At 46.6% G+C, this 17,803-nt stretch overlaps 2 protein-coding genes and 1 pseudogene across 2 annotated transcripts; 1 reads left to right on the top strand and 2 right to left on the bottom strand.

The window, feature by feature from the left end:
• Window positions 1–7,857, top strand: LOC123139367 (poly [ADP-ribose] polymerase 2-like). Its single transcript, XM_044559177.1, has 16 exons — window positions 1–477; window positions 572–653; window positions 977–1,206; window positions 1,284–1,410; window positions 1,716–1,771; window positions 4,027–4,100; window positions 4,265–4,311; window positions 5,786–5,835; window positions 6,115–6,177; window positions 6,256–6,336; window positions 6,535–6,645; window positions 6,747–6,822; window positions 6,913–7,055; window positions 7,188–7,261; window positions 7,377–7,533; window positions 7,656–7,857. Exons 1-15 carry the CDS (start codon window positions 139–141, stop codon window positions 7,408–7,410), a joined length of 1,587 nt encoding a protein of 528 aa, XP_044415112.1. The 5' UTR covers window positions 1–138; the 3' UTR covers window positions 7,411–7,533; window positions 7,656–7,857.
• Window positions 7,858–8,044: 187 nt separating this feature from the next.
• LOC123139363 (splicing factor 3B subunit 2-like) lies at window positions 8,045–12,378 on the bottom strand (annotated as a pseudogene).
• A 2,030-nt stretch (window positions 12,379–14,408) lies between these two features.
• LOC123139364 (uncharacterized) lies at window positions 14,409–15,388 on the bottom strand. The gene is made up of 2 exons (XM_044559175.1): window positions 14,691–15,388; window positions 14,409–14,617 (listed from the first exon to the last, which is right to left on the bottom strand). The coding sequence occupies exons 1-2, from the start codon at window positions 15,193–15,195 to the stop codon at window positions 14,601–14,603; spliced, it is 522 nt and encodes a 173-aa protein (XP_044415110.1). The 5' UTR covers window positions 15,196–15,388; the 3' UTR covers window positions 14,409–14,600.
• Window positions 15,389–17,803: the final 2,415 nt, after the last annotated feature.

Genomic DNA, 17,803 nt, shown 5'->3' with positions numbered 1-17,803 from the left:
TTCCATTATCCCGATCCTTGCTTGTTATTTCGATCATGCTATTTTCGTCATGAGATCAAGTGCATCCATCCGCAGATTCTGCCTGCCAGCCGGCCCCTGCACTTCTGATGCGTACGTAGGTCTGCGCAGAGCTCAGCGATGGCCGCCCATCTCCATGCCATCATGCGCGCCACGCTCAGCTGCCGCCCCCGCGTCGGCACCGGCACCGGCACCGGCACCAACTTCATCCGGCCGAGGCCCCCTCCTCCCCCTCGCCATCATGACCACGCGAGCTTCTTCGGGCCGGCGCGGGGGCTCGCGGCGAGAGCGAGCAAGAAGAAGAAGGACGCTGCTACTTCTATAGACCTCGGTGGCAACGATGTGAAGAAGGCCGACGACGCGGCGGCGAAGATGGTGACGGCGACGAAGAAGGGCGCGGCGGTGCTGGACCCGCAAATCCCCGACGACATGAAGGAGTCCTGGCACGTCCTGCAACTGGTACGCACACTAGTGTTAGTTAGTTGGGTTCAGAGCAGAAACACGTACGTACGTAGGGTATTGGTAACATATATGCTATTTTTGTTGCACACAGGGTAATGAGATCTACGACGCCACCTTGAACCAGACCAACGTCGAGGGCAACAACAACAAGTTCTTCATCATCCAGGCCTTAGGTTTGTTTCTCCTCCTGCCATTTACTACCTCCTTGTGTGTGTTGTTTTCCTTGAAAATTGCTATATTTCTCAATCGATCGATTCAGAAATACTTCCTCCAATATTTGTGTTGATCTTTTAGTTACGACTGAGGCGCAAGTCCACGACACACACACACACACACACAAACATCTAGTACTTTACTGCTATATATCTTCTCAAAACATTCATACGGCATACATCGAATTTTCCCAATTAAGGTTCATGTGCTCAGTTTATGAGTGGTCAGTGGTCACTAATAGTAGCATTACATAAAACACCTAACTGATGTGTGTTCACTGTAGAATCTGATGGTGGTGCAAGCTGGATGGTCTACTGGAGATATGGGAGAGTAGGCCACCGAGGTCGGAGCGAGCTGCGCGGCCCCATGCCACGGGACCAAGCGGTCGATCTATTTGAATTCAAATTTAAGGATAAAACCGGCAATGATTGGTCCTGTCGCAAGGAACTCAGCTGCCGCCCAGACTACTACACCTGGCTTGAAATGGACTATGGTAAAGGTGACGACGAAACGGTAAGGTTTGCCTCAAGTTTTCTCTAGTGATTGCACCTTTCTAGTTTTAACGCTTTGGTCTTGTAAAAAAAATTCAGGGTAAGACTCAGAAGAAATACTCCGTTGCCGATCAGATAAGGGAGACGAAGCTTGAGACTCGAACTGCACGTTTCATATCCGTGATCTGCGATATTAGCATGATGAAGCAGCAAATGATGGAAATCGGTAGGTTGGCCGATTGACGTTGCTTTTTGAACGCATTAGAGCATCATAATATTAGCCTATTTGCAGTACACATGGATTTTGTGAGCCTGGTAGATCCTATATTGCATGTGTGTGTTAAAATTACGGGGCCTAATTTTATGAAAAAATATATACTAAAACAAGGGTCTGAACATAGTTCATGGCCAAAGAGGCAAATACTGACGATCTACTCAAATACAGGAGTATTGTTTTTAAAGTAGATTTCTATTGATTATTCATGAAGCATATGATTTTACTAATCCATTCATCTTTGATTAACTAACTAGGTTATAATGCTGAAAAACTTCCTCTTGGAAAGATAAGCAAATCTACAATACGTAAGGTGAGCTTTTTTTTTGAATTTTCACCGGGGGGAGAAGAAATCCTCCCCACCTGAATTGTATTCATTTGTTGCCTATAGGCTTTGCAACCTAATACAAGATAGGGTTCAAGTGAACCGGAAGTACAGGGAGCACAGAGAGGAGAAATAAAGCAAAAACAACACACAGACAACACATGGCGAGGTGGGACACAACACAACCAGGGGCACCATGGGCGATCGAACTGCAGCGGCGAGCCGAGCCTAAACCATGACACTGTACCATCGACGCAATCGAAAAGCACCGCGCAACCAAGACTGCACAACGCCGCAACACCACCTGTGTCATGGGGTACATTCAAACGGTCACGCCGGACCGAGACGACGCCACGGCACCTGTGTGCCACCGGCGTAGGCAAAGGGCATCACCAAGCATAGAACTCCACAGATCACACCCAAAACAACACAACAAAGGGCACCACGGGCGCTGGTATTGCAGCAGCAAGCCGAGACTAAACCATGACACTGCACCGTCGACGCAATCGAAAAGCACCGGGCAACCAAGACTGCACAACACCGTGACACCACCTGTGTCATGGGGTACATTCGAACGGTCATGCCGGGCCGAGACGACGCCACGGCACCTGTGTGCCACCGGCGTAGTCGAAGGGCATCACCAAGCAAAGAACACCACAGAGCACACCCAAAACATCACAAGACCGGGGGATGAAGACAACGCCATCAAGATGGGAACGACGTGAAGCGTCGCCACTGTCTCGGCCAGCAGCAGCTGGCCGACCATGGATTTCTCCCAAACCCCGGTCACACCCTCCACGCGACGAGACGCAGAGCAGCCGCCAATAGCGCGGGGCAGCGCTGAAACTGGACGGCCCCAGATCCAGGTGAATCCGACCAGCAGAGACGCCGGCCGGCACCCTTGACGCCGAGAGCCACCAGTGAGGACCACCGGTGCGGCGCCCCCAGCAGGAAAGGCTATGAGACAGCGGCAGCCCACCGAGGGACTGGGAGATGAAGGGCTCCAAGGAGAAGGAGCCACGACGCCACCTTCGTTTGGCAAGCTCGCAAAGGAGCACGACGACAACGAATAGGGCGGGGGCGGTGGAGGCGGGAGACGCGGCAGATGGATCTGCGCGAGGCGGGATGCGAGAGCGCGCAGCAGGCGGTCGACGGCGCGAGATTGAGGGCGGGAGGCGACGGAGGCCGGCGCAAGAGCGTGGGAGCAGGGGGCGCTGCGCCCAGCCCAGCGGAACGGCGGGTGGAACCGCCGCCGAGGCAGCCACGAGGCCAGGCCCCCACAGCCACCCCAGGGCGCTGGAAGCCCGCAGCCGTGGCTCGCCGGCCGGAGCGGAAGGAGGGAGTCGGCCAGAGGGAAGCACCAGGCCAGATCTGCCGGCCCCGATGCGGATGAGGGGAGGGTGAGGTAGGACCAGAGCACGCGCGCGGGACGCTTGACGCGCACTGCACCGCCCTCCCGTTAATTGTCGGCACCGGGTGCCCGACGCGCACTGCAGTTGGCAGCCCATGGAGAAGGGAGGCGCAGGTCAACGGAGACAAGCACCGACCGAATCTGATGGGTCGAGGCGCCGACAGCCATATGGGAATGGATGCCGCGCGGGGAGGGCGCAGAGGGGCGGATGATGTGCGGCACGGCCAGATCCGTAACAGTGAAGCCGCAACAGCAGCATGGAGGATGCCTGCTGCCAGATCCATCGAACTTCGAAGCCGGTGAAGGTGGGCGTCGCGGTGGGGGTGGTGATGGATACGAGTCACAGGAGAGAGCAGATCCCGCCGCCACCAGCCGCCGGCGGGCTTTGCCCGGCGTCGTTTGCTGGCGGCGGCGGGGGGTGGAGGCTGGGGAGGTGGCTCAGGCGGCGGCCGGTGGGGGTGCCCGCCCGAGTCGCCTCAGGGAGACGACGTGGGGGGTAACTCTCGACTGTCCCACTTTCGTGCTCAAGGTGAGCTTTTCTTTGTTGGGGATTATCAATTCAGCATGGACACAAAGATTACATGTTGAATAACAATATGCATAAACAACTTGGACCTAATTATCTCCCAAGCTAGCCAAAAAACTTACATAAGGTTGCATTTTATCATACTTTCAAGTAAATGACTTGAAACCTGTAAAAAAAAAGTAAATGACTTAAAACCTGTAAAAAAAAGTAAATGACTTAAATACACTATGCACTCTAAAAGATCTATTGGGTGCACATTCAGTCTTGCTTGCAGTAAAAGCGCATCTTTCTCCAAACTTTCCACAGGGTTATTCTGTTTTGAAGCGGATCTCTAGTGCTCTTCCAAAGGCTGACCCGATACAGCTGGAAGAACTGACTGGGTGAGTCATAATTTCCTTTTTAGTTTGATAAATAGTGTAGTGAAGCATGATGAGATAGTTGTGGAATGCATAATGGCATCCACCATCAGTGCTACACTTGTACTTTCTGACATTTGAATATGTCGAAACTTAACGAATATTCATGTACTTCCACTTGGTTTCAGGGAATTCTACACCGTGATTCCTCACGACTTTGGTTTCAAAAAGATGCGTAAGTTTCCAACTTCCTGCTTGGTTCATTCTACAGTGATCAGGATCTTCTAACCAGGCCCGTACCGTGGGCATGTGCAGGATGTGCGCCTGCACAGGGCCCCCAAATCAGTGGGGCCCCAGATTTCTATGTGGTTAGTACAAGTATTCTTAGTAACTAGCAAAAAATAGTGCAAAACAGGTTGGATAATGGTGCAGCATGCCGGCGGGGCCCAACAATGAATTAACTCAGCTAATCCTCAACTTGGGTTCCCAAGAGTATTCAATGGGTGGTGGAACTGCAGGAATTAACTACTGGGCCCTCTCCTCATGCACGTCTCTCTTTTCATCCTCGTCTTCTTCACAATGCAGCCGCCGTTACTCTTTCACAGATCGTAAATCAATCTCCAGTTGTTCACTAGCTAACGTTCCGTTCCCAATCCATCAGCTACTAATTTTTTGCGATTTCGCCAAATTATCTATTGCAATGAGCAGTGGAATAGGTGACGTCTACTTTCAATCTCCATCTATTTATTTTGTTAGTGTTTTGTTCTTCTCAATTCTCAAATCAGCAGGCCTGCAAATCAGTGTTTCACTCAACTTCCTTCGTTTCCGGTTGCCGCCTTGCCGGCCTGCGACCCAAGTGTGTCAGAATCAAGTGGAGCTTGGATCCCTGGAGGCCCTGCTCGTCACAGAGATTCGACCGCTCGGCAGGCCAGCTGAGGCTACGAGTTCTTGGTCCCCAAAGCAATAACCATCTCCTCCCCCTGATCTGCTTCTCACATCAATCGAAGACAATGTTGTTTCATTCCTCTTTGACCACAAGTTCAGTTTTTAGTTCCTTATCTGTCACTTAGTTTACTTTCTGCAATGTCCTCTAGAATTAGAAAGTGCCGGTCAGGATATGAAAAACGTCAGAAAATAAAAGATACTCGATGAATCTCTAAAAGGTGGTCTTGATAGGTTTTTTGTTAAAGAACCAAACGTTTCTTCTAAAAATTAGTGTAGATGCTAATACTGATGATGTACATGACAATGACTCTATCCATACTGAAACTCAGGGAAAAGAGATTAATGTTGATAGTAACATGGATGAGGTACATGTTGAGAATAATAACCTGGATGAAGCAAATCATTGTGATGAAGTACCTACTAATGTTGATGTTTTTTGCAACCTGATATATTTGATCCTCGAAATTGGGATGGCATTCTAAAGCAATTGATAATTTGGTAGAGAAGGGTCCTAAGAGGGCGTCTATCCAAAAGGGTCATAAAGATAAACTTGGTAGGAGATTTTCTAGTATCACTTTTGCGACAAGATGTTATTCAGAAGATTGTACTATGTACCAACATGATATATAAATAGTAACAATAATAACAATTAGATATTGTTTTCCTCGTCGTCACTTGCTATGCCGAGGGCCCAATTTCTGACTTTGCATTGGGCCTCCATTTTCCCTGGTACGGCCCTGCTTCTAACAAAATTTATCTGGCAGGTAAATTTATCATTGATACTCCTGAGAAACTGAAAGCTAAGCTGGAAATGGTAATAGGCCACTATCTTTTGCTTTATTTTAGCTTTGATCTGTTATGAAATCTTGTATGCATTAAGAGATAATGACAATTCTCAAGGATAATTTAGAACATTGGTTCTTCTGAAGACATTCGGAACATTGGTTCTTCTGCCATTCTTATCAAAGTTTGAAATGAATTGTAACTTAATATTCGTTCATTTTTTCGAGAACACTCATATTCATAATTCGGAATTTCGTGTACTAGTACCAGCTTCATATCTAATATCACCACTTGTTTTGCTCTTTCGAAGGTTGAAGCCCTTGGTGAGATTGAGATTGCAACCAGGCTTCTGGAAGACGATCAAAGCGATCGGGTAAGACATTGGTAAAGAAATATGGTGTGCACACATGAACACTCTGGATTTATAAGTTCGTTTCATTTTGCCATCTAGGACGATCCTTTGTATGCTCGATACAAGCAGCTTCATTGTGACTTTACACCTCTGGAAGTTGATTCCGAAGAATACTCCATGGTAATATTTCTACCAAAAACATCTAGGCCTTTATAACAACTTCATTACGGGAATACCATTTATTTTCTTCGTTAAAAAGATGTCAAATTTTTTATGACCAAGAACTGATTTGGCATGGTTGAATGAGTTATGTTCCACACTTCTTCACTTACACGATGTTCATGACTTTTACCTTGTATGGACATTCCTGCTGTCCAGATAAAAACATATTTAACAAACACACATGCCAAGAGACATTCGGGTTATACGGTCGACATAGAGCAGATATTTAAGGTGACAAGGCAGGGCGAAACAGAGCGATTTCAGAAGGTAAGTGGATCTTCCTAATCAGCTATGTGGCGCCCAAAAAAACCTGCAGTACTTACTGCAATGACATTGTCAAATGACTAACTGTGAAAGTGATCTCGCAGTTCATCAACGCAGGAAACAGGATGCTTCTATGGCATGGCTCTCGGTTGACAAACTGGACCGGGATATTTTCTCGGGGTACTATATATACTGTAAACATCAAATTATGTCAGATCTGACTAGATAGGTCAATGCTAGTATATTAGTTAACGCTAATCTTTCTCCCAGGTTTGCGAATCGCTCCTCCTGAAGCGCCTAGCACCGGCTACATGTTTGGGAAAGGGGTTTACTTTGCTGACATGTTCTCCAAGAGTGCAAACTACTGCTATCCTTCACAAGCATCTAGATCTGGAGTGCTGCTTCTATGCGAGGTCTGTTTTACCAAGCTATCAATTGTTCACCACACACCTTTACATGAAGTGTCGTGGTCTCCGCTCAAGCGTGTTTTTCTCCATTTATTTATGGTGTCATGTTGAGTTGTTTGCTGTAACTTATCATCTCAGGTTGCGCTAGGCGAGATGAACGAGCTACTAGATGGTGATATAAATGCTAATAACCTGCCCGAGGGTAAACTAAGGTCGGTTGGTGACGCAAGCCCTTTTGATAAAAGCCCTACATCCACTTACTGATTCAAAAGTAACCCTGAACCTATCATTCTCTTGAATTATGTTGTTTTGTTATGGCGTTGGCAGCAGTAGTAGTTGTTGTAAACAACACAAAGAGTAAATACTTATCATTGCAAAACGGCACGAAGGGGGTTGGGAAGACGGCACCAGACATGGCGGAATCGAAGATCACCGATGACGGGTTGTTCCGCTCGGGAAACCTAAGAAGGCGTCCCGCGATAACGTATGTGCTGTCCAACTCAGCCCTGTGTAGTTTTTCAGGCTTTTCTGCCTGTTGGTTTCCTGTTTGTGTGCTTTGCGCCTTCTTGCTGTTCTCTCTCTAACACAATAAGGCATGCATTGCAGGGCGTCCTTTACTACAACGAGTGCATAGTGTACAACTTGGACCAGATCAGGATGCGATATGTCCTCCACGTTTCCTTCAACTACAAACAGTAGTAGATGGTCTCATGCCGAGGGTGAACAAGTGCCAAGATCCCGGTATCTCCTTTGCGGAATCCAATGTTTGATGGCACATTATTAGCAACAAATGAATGTGGAGGAAAGTGGAGTTTTGGTCCAATTTCTGGAGAAAGTTTGAATATCTCAAGGTAGCATGCATTAGGCAGTGCAGGCTCTTAGGGAGATCAAGTACTATCTTGTTTCTACCTGATATTGTAATAGAAGTGACAAAGTATTTGTGGTTTTCACTTCTTTTTTACGCGTGCAGTCAGGTTACAAATTTACACAAAACATGAAACCAGCCATGTCATCATATGGGATTACAAATATGATAGCATTGTCAAAAGCTTAAGATGGAAAAGAAAATATATAGAGCAGATCATTCTTGCTGCTTCTGACAAGCTACAACAAAACCACAGGCAAACAACACTTGTCAGCAGCATCGGGAGAGAGTGGCTCCAGCACTCACCTCCTACCAGAGGCTCCCTTGTCACCATCGTTGTCACTGTCGGTGTTGGCCAAAGCTTCCCTAGCTACAGCTGCTTCTTGCATGGACAGCAAAAACGAAAAGGATCTGCTCTAGCTGCAGGCCCAAAACTAAGATGAACTCTACTTTCAAGGCGGGGAAACAAAAGCACACCTGGCACCATCTGGCGTCGTCGATGTGATTTAGGCCCTGTTCGGATCCCCTCTCCGCTCCACAACTGCAGCTCCCGGAGCGGAGGGAGCGGCAGCACAATTGCAGGGAGTGGCTCAAACCGAGCTCCTCGCGCGGAGCAGAGTTTCGGGACTGGAGAGGTTCCAAACAGGGACTTAATCATGGCAGAGCAAACAGAGGCGGTGGCGGTCTCGGTGAGTTTGGAAACACGGCACAGTGGCCATGGCCTGAGCCCAGGTGGCTTCAGTTGCACAAAATGGTGGCTGCTGCTCCATGTAGAACTTTTAGTCCTTTTTGGAAGATTTCACGCCCTTGTGCTTCCTCTTCCTCTTGCTCGCGTTCTGCAAATCGGAGAGGGAAAAAGGGTTCAGGTCCATTGGGTTGGTGTTTGCTTCTGGTTCCGTAGCTTCTCCTCCTCCCGGGCTTCTTCGTACCTGTTTCATAGTTTTAGAGGGAAGGTGTTAATGTTTCAACTCGTGGATTGACAGGCAAAGCTTGACAGACGCGATGGAGAAGTGCTCTTACTTGGCTGCCAGAACATCGTCCATAACTTCGAACTCCTCGGGGTGTATGGTGACATCCACTTTTTCAGACTTTCTGATTTTTGAGAAGATCAACCTGCAAACGAGAACCACAAACATGTGTCAATGAATCATCAGAGCATGCAAGCTATGGGAATACTTGTATACTTGGTGCAAGGAATGTAAAAGCTCACCCTTTTAACCCCAGCTTTATCCTGTGCCCCAACCACATACCTGCAAAAACAGCAAGATGCAAAATGAGTTCTCCATATGATTGAAACAGGAACCCATCAGAGATTATTGATATATATAAAATGAGTTCTCCGTATGGTTGAAACAGAAATCCATCGGAAAAATATTGTAGAGATGACTAGGTTGTATTAGAGTTGCATACGTATGGCTTCACCCATAGAGGGTTCAAGGTGCGATTTTCTCCTCCTTCTGCTCAAGAACCTTCAGATGAAAAAGAACAAATTGTTGGTTATGAACTGCAATAAGCCAAACTAAAGCTCCATAACAATACTTGGCCTGAAATACCACAAAACTGAAGCTAAGCCCTTACCTGGTATAACTGCTTATCTGTTGGCCTTTCAGACTCTTTCCTCTGTTGCTTCCAAAGATCAATGACTTCAGGAGTTTCCACGCCAGTGGGAGTGCTATTAACAGAGGCGTCATAACAAGTTCCTTAGAGAAGAACCTAAGCTAGTCATCAAATAATTATTATAGAACCTTGACATGGTGTCGACAGACTGCATGCCAGCTTCCATGTCATCATCTTCCATTAGTTCCTCTTCCTCTTCCTCCTCCTATTCTTCCTCCTCTTCATCTTCCTCCTCCAAGTCTCCCCAATGCTTGCAGCGGTCAACAGATTCCTCCTGGAATACAATGCAACACAACAGTCAGCTGACTGGTAGGGCTGTAGTTCAATTTCAAGGAAAATTAGGCAATCAAACATACATCATAATTAGGTTCATCCAGCTGTAGGATACCAAAAACATCTCCGTAGAGGTCCATACTGTTAGCCAAAACAAATAAATAGATCAGAAAAGAAATTTATTTTCATTACAGAAGCCACATTTAACTAGAGCCGAGCCCATGAAAAGCATATTTGTTGTAAATTACCTCATCCACAGGAGGCTTTCCCCATCCCCCGGGCCAGTAACCAAAAGTAGCACCAGGAGGAACTGGGGCATTCAGACCAGGGATCTTCAGTGAAGGATAAGAGGGAGGAGGACCATATCTCAGCCAAAATTATTTGATGTCAGTTGATAGCTGGCCAATAACAAGAGATCAGTCAACTAGAAGGCCAGCTGCCTGGAGTTTTTTTCTTCTTAAAAAGAACAATACCTGCATGTTTATAAGCCATGGAGGTTGGAGGAGGTGCACCTTCTGGCATACCAAGAGCTTCTTTAAGTTCTCAGGACAGCATACCTGGCTTCATTTCCCTAAGTTTGACCTGTTGAGTTCATACATGTATTATGCTTGGTGAGCCAGGCTTGAGAACACAGACATATATGGATGTTCCAAACAATTATCAATTATCTCTGTTTCTGACATTAAGAAGAGAGCGAAGCAAAAGAAGTACCTCAAACTCTTTCCCTTCGTAGTAAAGATCACCATGACTAGTCAATTTTGGTTTTGTTTGATATTTGAAGAAGGCGTCATGTAAAACCTGCACACAACAAAATTACAGTGAGGCTTGCTTTCCTGCACATTCAGAAGTTAACTCATGTCTAAAATTTGAACATATATGGAAGAAACACATCGTACTTATCAGCTATGATATTTTCACACGTGTACATCATCAGTATTACTGCCTAAGTGGCAGGTAATAAAACACCTGGCAAACCAGATATGCATGTAGAGAAGTATAGCACAAGGAGAAAACGCAGGCATGTGTTATTCAACACCTAAGTAAAATCAGCTGGAAAATAAATAGTGCTCTGTATACATCTTGCCCATTATGGAGAAAACACAAATATATATGGCATGTGCTTCTATGTGCAACTCAGATTGGCCTCAACAAGAATTAACTGACCTGATAATCTGTATCCATCTTGCCCATTTTTGGATGCATACGCTCCCGCTGCTTCTGCTTCTACTTTTTGCTATCCTCTTTCTCGACTGAAAATGCATTTGGAAAGCTACTTACAATTTGTCCACTTTGCCCATTTGTGGAATAAAAATTAAAGTGACAATAAAACAAAACTCCCAAAGTTACCAAGTTGACAAGGGAGATACAATGTCCATAGCATTGCTACAAAGGACCAAGATATTAAGATACCTGTCTTATTTTTTCTATTCCACTTGCAGCAATGAAGTCAGGAAGTTGGAATGGTTGTTTTCGGATACCTTGCTTGCCCTGAAAGAAATAACATGGTGATGTAAAATCTATTCGACAAGATATAGATAATATGAAGCAAAGCGTAATTTCATGTTTTGAAGATATAAAAAAGTTGCAAAGGCCTGGGCAAATGATATACTTGTATACGCAAGCAAAGGAGGACAAGGATCAAGATCCTAGATGGACCTAAATGTCTTTCAAGGGAATGCCTAGCATGAATCAACTACATCAAACGCTTCAGCATTCATACTACAGCAATCACTCAAGTACAGTACCACCAAGACCTTGCTCCCAAGAAGTTGCAGCATCCCTGCAAGAATTATATATCTGTACAAGAGGGAGGGAAAAACCTTATCGACTTTATGTCCCCCCCCCCCCCCTTCGAATAACACCCACCCAGGCACTGCCATGACACTTTGTAATGAGTTCACTAGCTTATGCATGCCGGCCCAAACAGTTGCGGTTATGGGCTTACACTTTTCAATGATGCAAGGACAAAACCCAAGTGTGCTCGGCATTAAGTGAATTTCGGCCTGGCATGGTCTGCCCTTGGCCCTTGTGTTTTGTTTCTCTTTCCTGCTCTGCGTACCTTTTTTGATCTTGTTTGGTTTTCTGTCTGTTTTTGGTCGGCTTGTATCTGGTTGTTGTAATCATGGTGCTCTATTTTACAAGTGAGTTACTTTTAATACAAAATGAGGCGCATTTAGATACAACGTGCATTTAGATGCAGGCCCATGGGAAAAACAAAGTTCTGTAACAATACATGGAAGCATGCAGTATTAGTTAGATGACAGATATTAATTGAGGGAGATGCTCCAGCACTTTTACAAGTGGAGTTCAAAGAAACTAGTGATCTGTTTGCATCTGACTACCAACTCCACTACTAACAACACTATTTTCTGATTGTGCAGTTTATTTCTCAGAGGTGCATCCAAGTACTCGTTATGAAATTATGCATAACAAGATTATTCATGGTACATGTATAACAAACCTGCAAGAATTTCCTCTTTTGAGACCAGTGCCTTGGGACAGGTACTGTGTTCCTGTAAGACTTCAGATAGACAAGTAACTTGGGTTCTGATGCAGTCGCATCCCAAACCTGGCAGGAAGAGCATAATTGCATCAGTTGAAGCTAATTCATAATCAACTTTACACTGGTAATAGCAATGAGTTAAAGAAGATGGCACACAACAAAGCGTGTATAAAGAAGATGTCTGCAAAGCGTATATAAACATACTGCATGTAAGAGCATTACACCTCAAAACATTAAGCACTAAGCACATGAATGGATGTCATAATCATATTTTCCAGGCTTCCAGTAAATTCATGACTTGTAAAATATATTACCTCGCTGGCGAGATTTCAGTGGATATAACTGCAGCGAAATCATACATGTCACTTATACTGCCTTTCCCTCAAGGTTTTCTGATTTAATACAGAAAAGGCCAGTACACCTGGTTTCATTCCCCTGTCTACCATTTCTTCAAAAAGATCTTGTGCCTTCTCTATTTCGCCCTGGCTGCAATATCCACTTATAAGAGCTGTGTATACATATTGATCAGGAGTCAGCCCTTTCTGCAACACCTCATCAAATTCTCCCCGGGCTTTCTCAAAATCACCGGCTTTGCAGTACCCATCTATCAATACGGTGTAAAAGGGTACATCAGGTTCGATTTCCATTTTTTTCATAGAGCTGAGCAACCTGTTCTGCTTTGTTCCAAGAACATAGACCCTTCTCTCCTTACTAACGCCCTCCCAGCACCGCTGCAGGTACTCTTTTAGGTGACCATCCAGTAGCATGGTATATGCAATTACGTCAGGCTTAATACCTAAACTTGTCATCTGATCAAACAATTTGCAAGCTGCTTCCATCTGGCCAACCTTGCAGTAACCATTCATTAGTATAGTGTATACAATAACATCAGCAGAAAGTCCTCGCTGAACCATATCATAGAACCATAAGCGAGCATTGTGCATATCTCCTGTCTGACAATAGGCTGATATGAGTTTGGTATATGAAATTACATCAGGAATAACATTATTTTCTAACATCATGCTGCAAACTGTTGAAGCTCCCTGGGCATTTCCATCCCTACAAAGGTCATTCGTCAACTTTGAACATGAGAAACGATCCACAAATTTTCCTTGCTTAGCAACCCTAAGAAAAAGCATGTAAGCATGATCAGTCCAGCCTGAATGCAAATAGCCACAAACCATTGAACTGTACAATACTTCGATGCGTTCGATTCCTTTCTCTTCTACTATATTAAATAACACCTCTGCTTCACTAAGGTTGCCACTTCTGCAAAACCCATCAATTATTATACCATAAGTGAGTGAATTAGGCTCTAACCCTCGATCCGCCATATGGTCTAGAAGGTCAAACACCTCCGTAACAAGACCATTCTTGCAAAATCCACTGGCCAATATGTTATATGTAACAACGTCTGGCTTTACATTGGCCTTCAGCATCACTTCAAATGCTTGACGTGCATTTGGTACATCTCCCTTCAAGCAATAACCCTTGATCACGCATGTATAGTGAATTCTGTCAGGTGTCAGACCCTCAGCCTTCATTTCTCTCAGTAGCTTAACCGCCTCATCCATGTTCCCATCCTTGCAATAAGCATCCATAGCAATGTTATACAGAACGCCATCTAGATGGAGTCCCGAATCTCTGAGTTTCTGGAAATGCTCTGTAACTTGAGATGTCATGCCTAACTTCATAAAGCATTGTAGAAGATAACTCGCAATGTGGCAGTTTGTTTCGAAACCATGGGATACCATGGCTTGATAATGGTCCAACACCTTGAGTAGGTTGCCCGCTTTGCCATAACTCCGAATGAGATAGCTATAACCATATATATCTGGTGTGAACCCTTGTCTGGTCTTGTTCTCCAAGAGCATTTCAGCCTCCTGCAGTCTCATTTCCTTGCATAGCCCATCCATTACCATGTTATAAGCCATGTCCTCAACTTGAATCCCCTCCCTGTTGATCTCTTGCAGAATCGCATAAGCCAAATCAACCTTTCCGCAATCACACAGACCAGTTATAAATGATGAATATGCAATTACATCTGGTTTCACCCCCATTTCAATCATCTCAACCCACATTTGGAATGCTTTGTCTGCCTTCTTTTCTCGAAAGAAAGACCTAGTGATAAGGACCAACGCGTGAGCATCCAAGGTCAATCCAAATTCCTTGATTTGATCATAAGCTGATACAACAATCTCCGAGTCACCGCTCTCAGCTGCAAATTTGAGAAGTATGTTGCAAGTCCAAACTGCCGGGACGATTCCAAGCCTACAGAGATCACCAAACAGCCCTACCGTGTCCTGTGCACTGCGACAAGTGGTGCATGTTGTGATCAAGCAGTCAGTCGCAAACAAGAGAGCATACGAAGTAGTGCACGTACTTCTGAGCTGATCCATGAGCGGCACGATCTCAGGGCCGCCGCCACCGCCATCGGCCGGCGAGAGGATCTCACTGAACAAGGAAAACAGAATCCTCCCCTGGCCCTTATGTGACACTACGCGGATGATCTCCGCGTAGGTGGCAAGGTCATGGCGGAAGCCGATGCTCTCGGTGTCCTTGAAGTAGGCGAACGCGATGGCGGGCTTCCTCTCCAGGCGCTGGAGCGTCCTGACGACGCCGGCAGAGCTCAGGCTCGGAGCAGAGCTCCTCCTCCGGGTAATCTCGCCGGGAGCGCAGCCCCTTCTCCAGGAAACCTCGCCGGGGGGAGCGCAGCTGGGCCTCTCCTCGCCGCTCGAGGTGGCGTCGTCGTCCGGCTGGTGCGCCCAGGCGGCGAGCACGGAGAAGCGGCGGCGGCGGCGGCGAGGGGATGGGGACGGTTGCGCCGCGGGCAGGGCCCGGGCGTGCCTGCGGCACTCGGCGACGCATTTGCGTCGCCACGGGAGCATGGGGATCTAGGCGGCGCGCATCCGGGCGTGGGATTTGAGCAGGAGGGTCGCCGGACGGAGACGACCTCGAGGCTCGGCGGGCAGACACCGCGGACGGGGTGGGGACGGCAGGAGCGCGCCGCGCGATGCCCCGAGGAGGGAGGGCGGGACGGAGGTGGCGGCGGCGACGCGGCGGGGCGGGACGGCAGGGGAGTTTGGGGGGTGGGGACGGGGGGGGGGGGGGGGGGTCGTCGGCGGCGACGACAAGGAACGGAACGGCACGGCGGCTGGTTGGGGGGGGCTAGGGCTTTGGGGAGATTTTAGCCAGTTTTTTTTTCGATGTGTTTTTTTTTCACCAGTTCATCCATTCGTTATGCAGTTAACCTAAAAATGAAATGTCTAGTGAAAATTCGTTATGTACTCACTCCGTCCCATAATATAAGAATGTTTTTGGCACTACACACTACTCCCTCTGTATCGAAATACATGTAGCTGGAGTAGCTAAGTTAACAAAAAAAATGTCTATTGAAATTCAATGATGACACAAAAGTTGCCCCGCGTGCTCCTTTAGTACATGACCTCGTAAAATGAAATTTTTGTTGGGGAACGTAGTAATTTCAAAAAAATTCCTACGTACACGCAAGATCATGGTGATGGCATAGCAACGAGCGGGGAGAGTGTTCGTCCACGTACCCTCATAGACCGTAAGCGAAAGCGTTATGACAACGCAGTTGATGTAGTCGTACGTCTTCACGATCCGATCGATCCAAGCACCGAACGTATGGCACCTCCGAGTTCAGCACACGTTCAGCTCGATGACGATCCCCGGGCTCCGATCCAGCAAAGCTTCGGGGATGAGTTCCGTCAGCACGACGGCGTGGTGACGATGATGATGCTCTACCGGCGCAGGGCTTCGCTTAAACTCCACGACGATATGACCGAGGTGGAATATGGTGGAGGGGGGCACCGCACACGGCTAAGGAACAATCCGTAGATCAACTTGTGTGTTATGGGGTGTCCCCCTGCCCCCGTATATAAAGGAGGGAGGGGAGGTGTGGCCGGCCCCTTTGGGGTGCGCCTGGAGGAGTCCTACTCCCACCGGGAGTAGGACTCCCCCCTCTTGCCTTGGTGGAGAAGGAAAGGAGGGAGGGGAAAGAGGAAAGGGGGGCACCGCCCCCCCCCCCCTTCCTTGTCCTATTCGGACTAGGGGGGAGGGGGCGCGCGGCCTGCCCTGGCCGGCCCTCCTCTTCTCCCTCATGGCCCACTAAGGCCCATTAACCCCCGGGAGGGTTCCGGTAACCCCCCGGTGTTCCGGTAAAATCCCGATTTCACCCGGAACCTTTCCGATGTCCAAACATAGGCTTCCAATATATCAATCTTTATGTCTCGACCATTTCGAGACTCCTCGTCATGTCCGTGATCACATCCGGGACTTCGAACAAACTTCGGTACATCAAAACTTATAAACTCATAATAAAACTGTCATCGTAACGTTAAGCGTGCGGACCCTACGGGTTCGAGAACTATGTAGACATGACCTAGAACCATTCTCGGTCAATAACCAATAGCGGGACCTGGATGCCCATATTGGTTCCTACATATTCTACGAAGATCTTTATCGGTCAAACCGCATAACAATATACGTTGTTCCCTTTGTCATCGGTATGTTACTTGCCCGAGATTTGATCGTCGGTATCCAATACCTAGTTCAATCTCGTTACCGGCAAGTCTCTTTACTCGTTCCGTAATGCATCATCCCGTAACCAACTCTTGGTCACATTGCTTGCAAGGCTTATAATGATGTGCATTACCGAGCGGGCCCAGAGATACCTCTCCGACAATCGGAGTGACAAAACCTAATCTCAAAATACGCCAACTCAACATGTACCTTCGGAGACACCTGTAGTACTCCTTTATAATCACCCAGTTACGTTGTGACGTTTGGTAGTACCCAAAGTGTTCCTCCGGTAAACGGGAGTTGCATATTTCTCATAGTTACAGGAACATGTATAAGTCATGAAGAAAGCAATAGCAGTATACTAAACGATCAAGTGCTAGGCTAACGGAATGGGTCATGTCAATCACATCATTCTTCTAATGATGTGATCCCATTAATCAAATGACAACACATGTCTATGGTTAGGAAACATAATCATCTTTGATTAATTAGCTAGTCAAGTAGAGGCATACTAGTGACTATATGTTTGTCTATGTATTCACACATGTATCATGTTTCCGGTTAATACAATTCTAGCATGAATAATAAACATTTATCATGATATGAGGAAATAAATAATAACTTTATTATTGCCTCTAGGGCATATTTCCTTCAGTCTCCCACTTGCACTAGAGTCAATAATCTAGATTACATAGTAATGATTCTAACACCCATGGAGTCTTGGTGTTGATCATGTTTTGCTCGTGAGAGAGGCTTGGTCAACGGGTCTGCAACATTCAGATCCGTATGTATTTTGCAAAGCTCTATGTCTCCCACTTGGACTTGGTCCCGAATGGAATTGAAGCGTCTCTTGATGTGCTTGGTCCTCTTGTGAAATCTGGATTCCTTTGCCAAAGCAATTGCACCAGTATTGTCACAGAAGATCTTCATTGGTCCCGATGCACTAGGTAT

Source organism: Triticum aestivum, chromosome 6B (genome assembly GCF_018294505.1).
Source record: "Triticum aestivum cultivar Chinese Spring chromosome 6B, IWGSC CS RefSeq v2.1, whole genome shotgun sequence".
Lineage (NCBI taxonomy): Eukaryota > Viridiplantae > Streptophyta > Magnoliopsida > Poales > Poaceae > Triticum > Triticum aestivum.
Note: the sequence above shows the minus strand (reverse complement) of the source record. Positions and strands in the feature narration are given on the sequence as shown.

Excerpts from the sequence above, each read along its gene's own strand:
- LOC123139367 (XM_044559177.1), top strand. The coding sequence starts at position 139 with ATGGCCGCCCATCTCCATGCCATCATGCGCGCCACGCTCAGCTGCCGC. Across the intron at positions 6,178-6,255 it reads AAGACGATCAAAGCGATCGG|GACGATCCTTTGTATGCTCG; the intron begins GTAAGACATTGG and ends TTTGCCATCTAG. Across the intron at positions 6,337-6,534 it reads ATTCCGAAGAATACTCCATG|ATAAAAACATATTTAACAAA; the intron begins GTAATATTTCTA and ends CCTGCTGTCCAG.
- LOC123139364 (XM_044559175.1), bottom strand. The coding sequence starts at position 15,195 with ATGCTCCCGTGGCGACGCAAATGCGTCGCCGAGTGCCGCAGGCACGCC.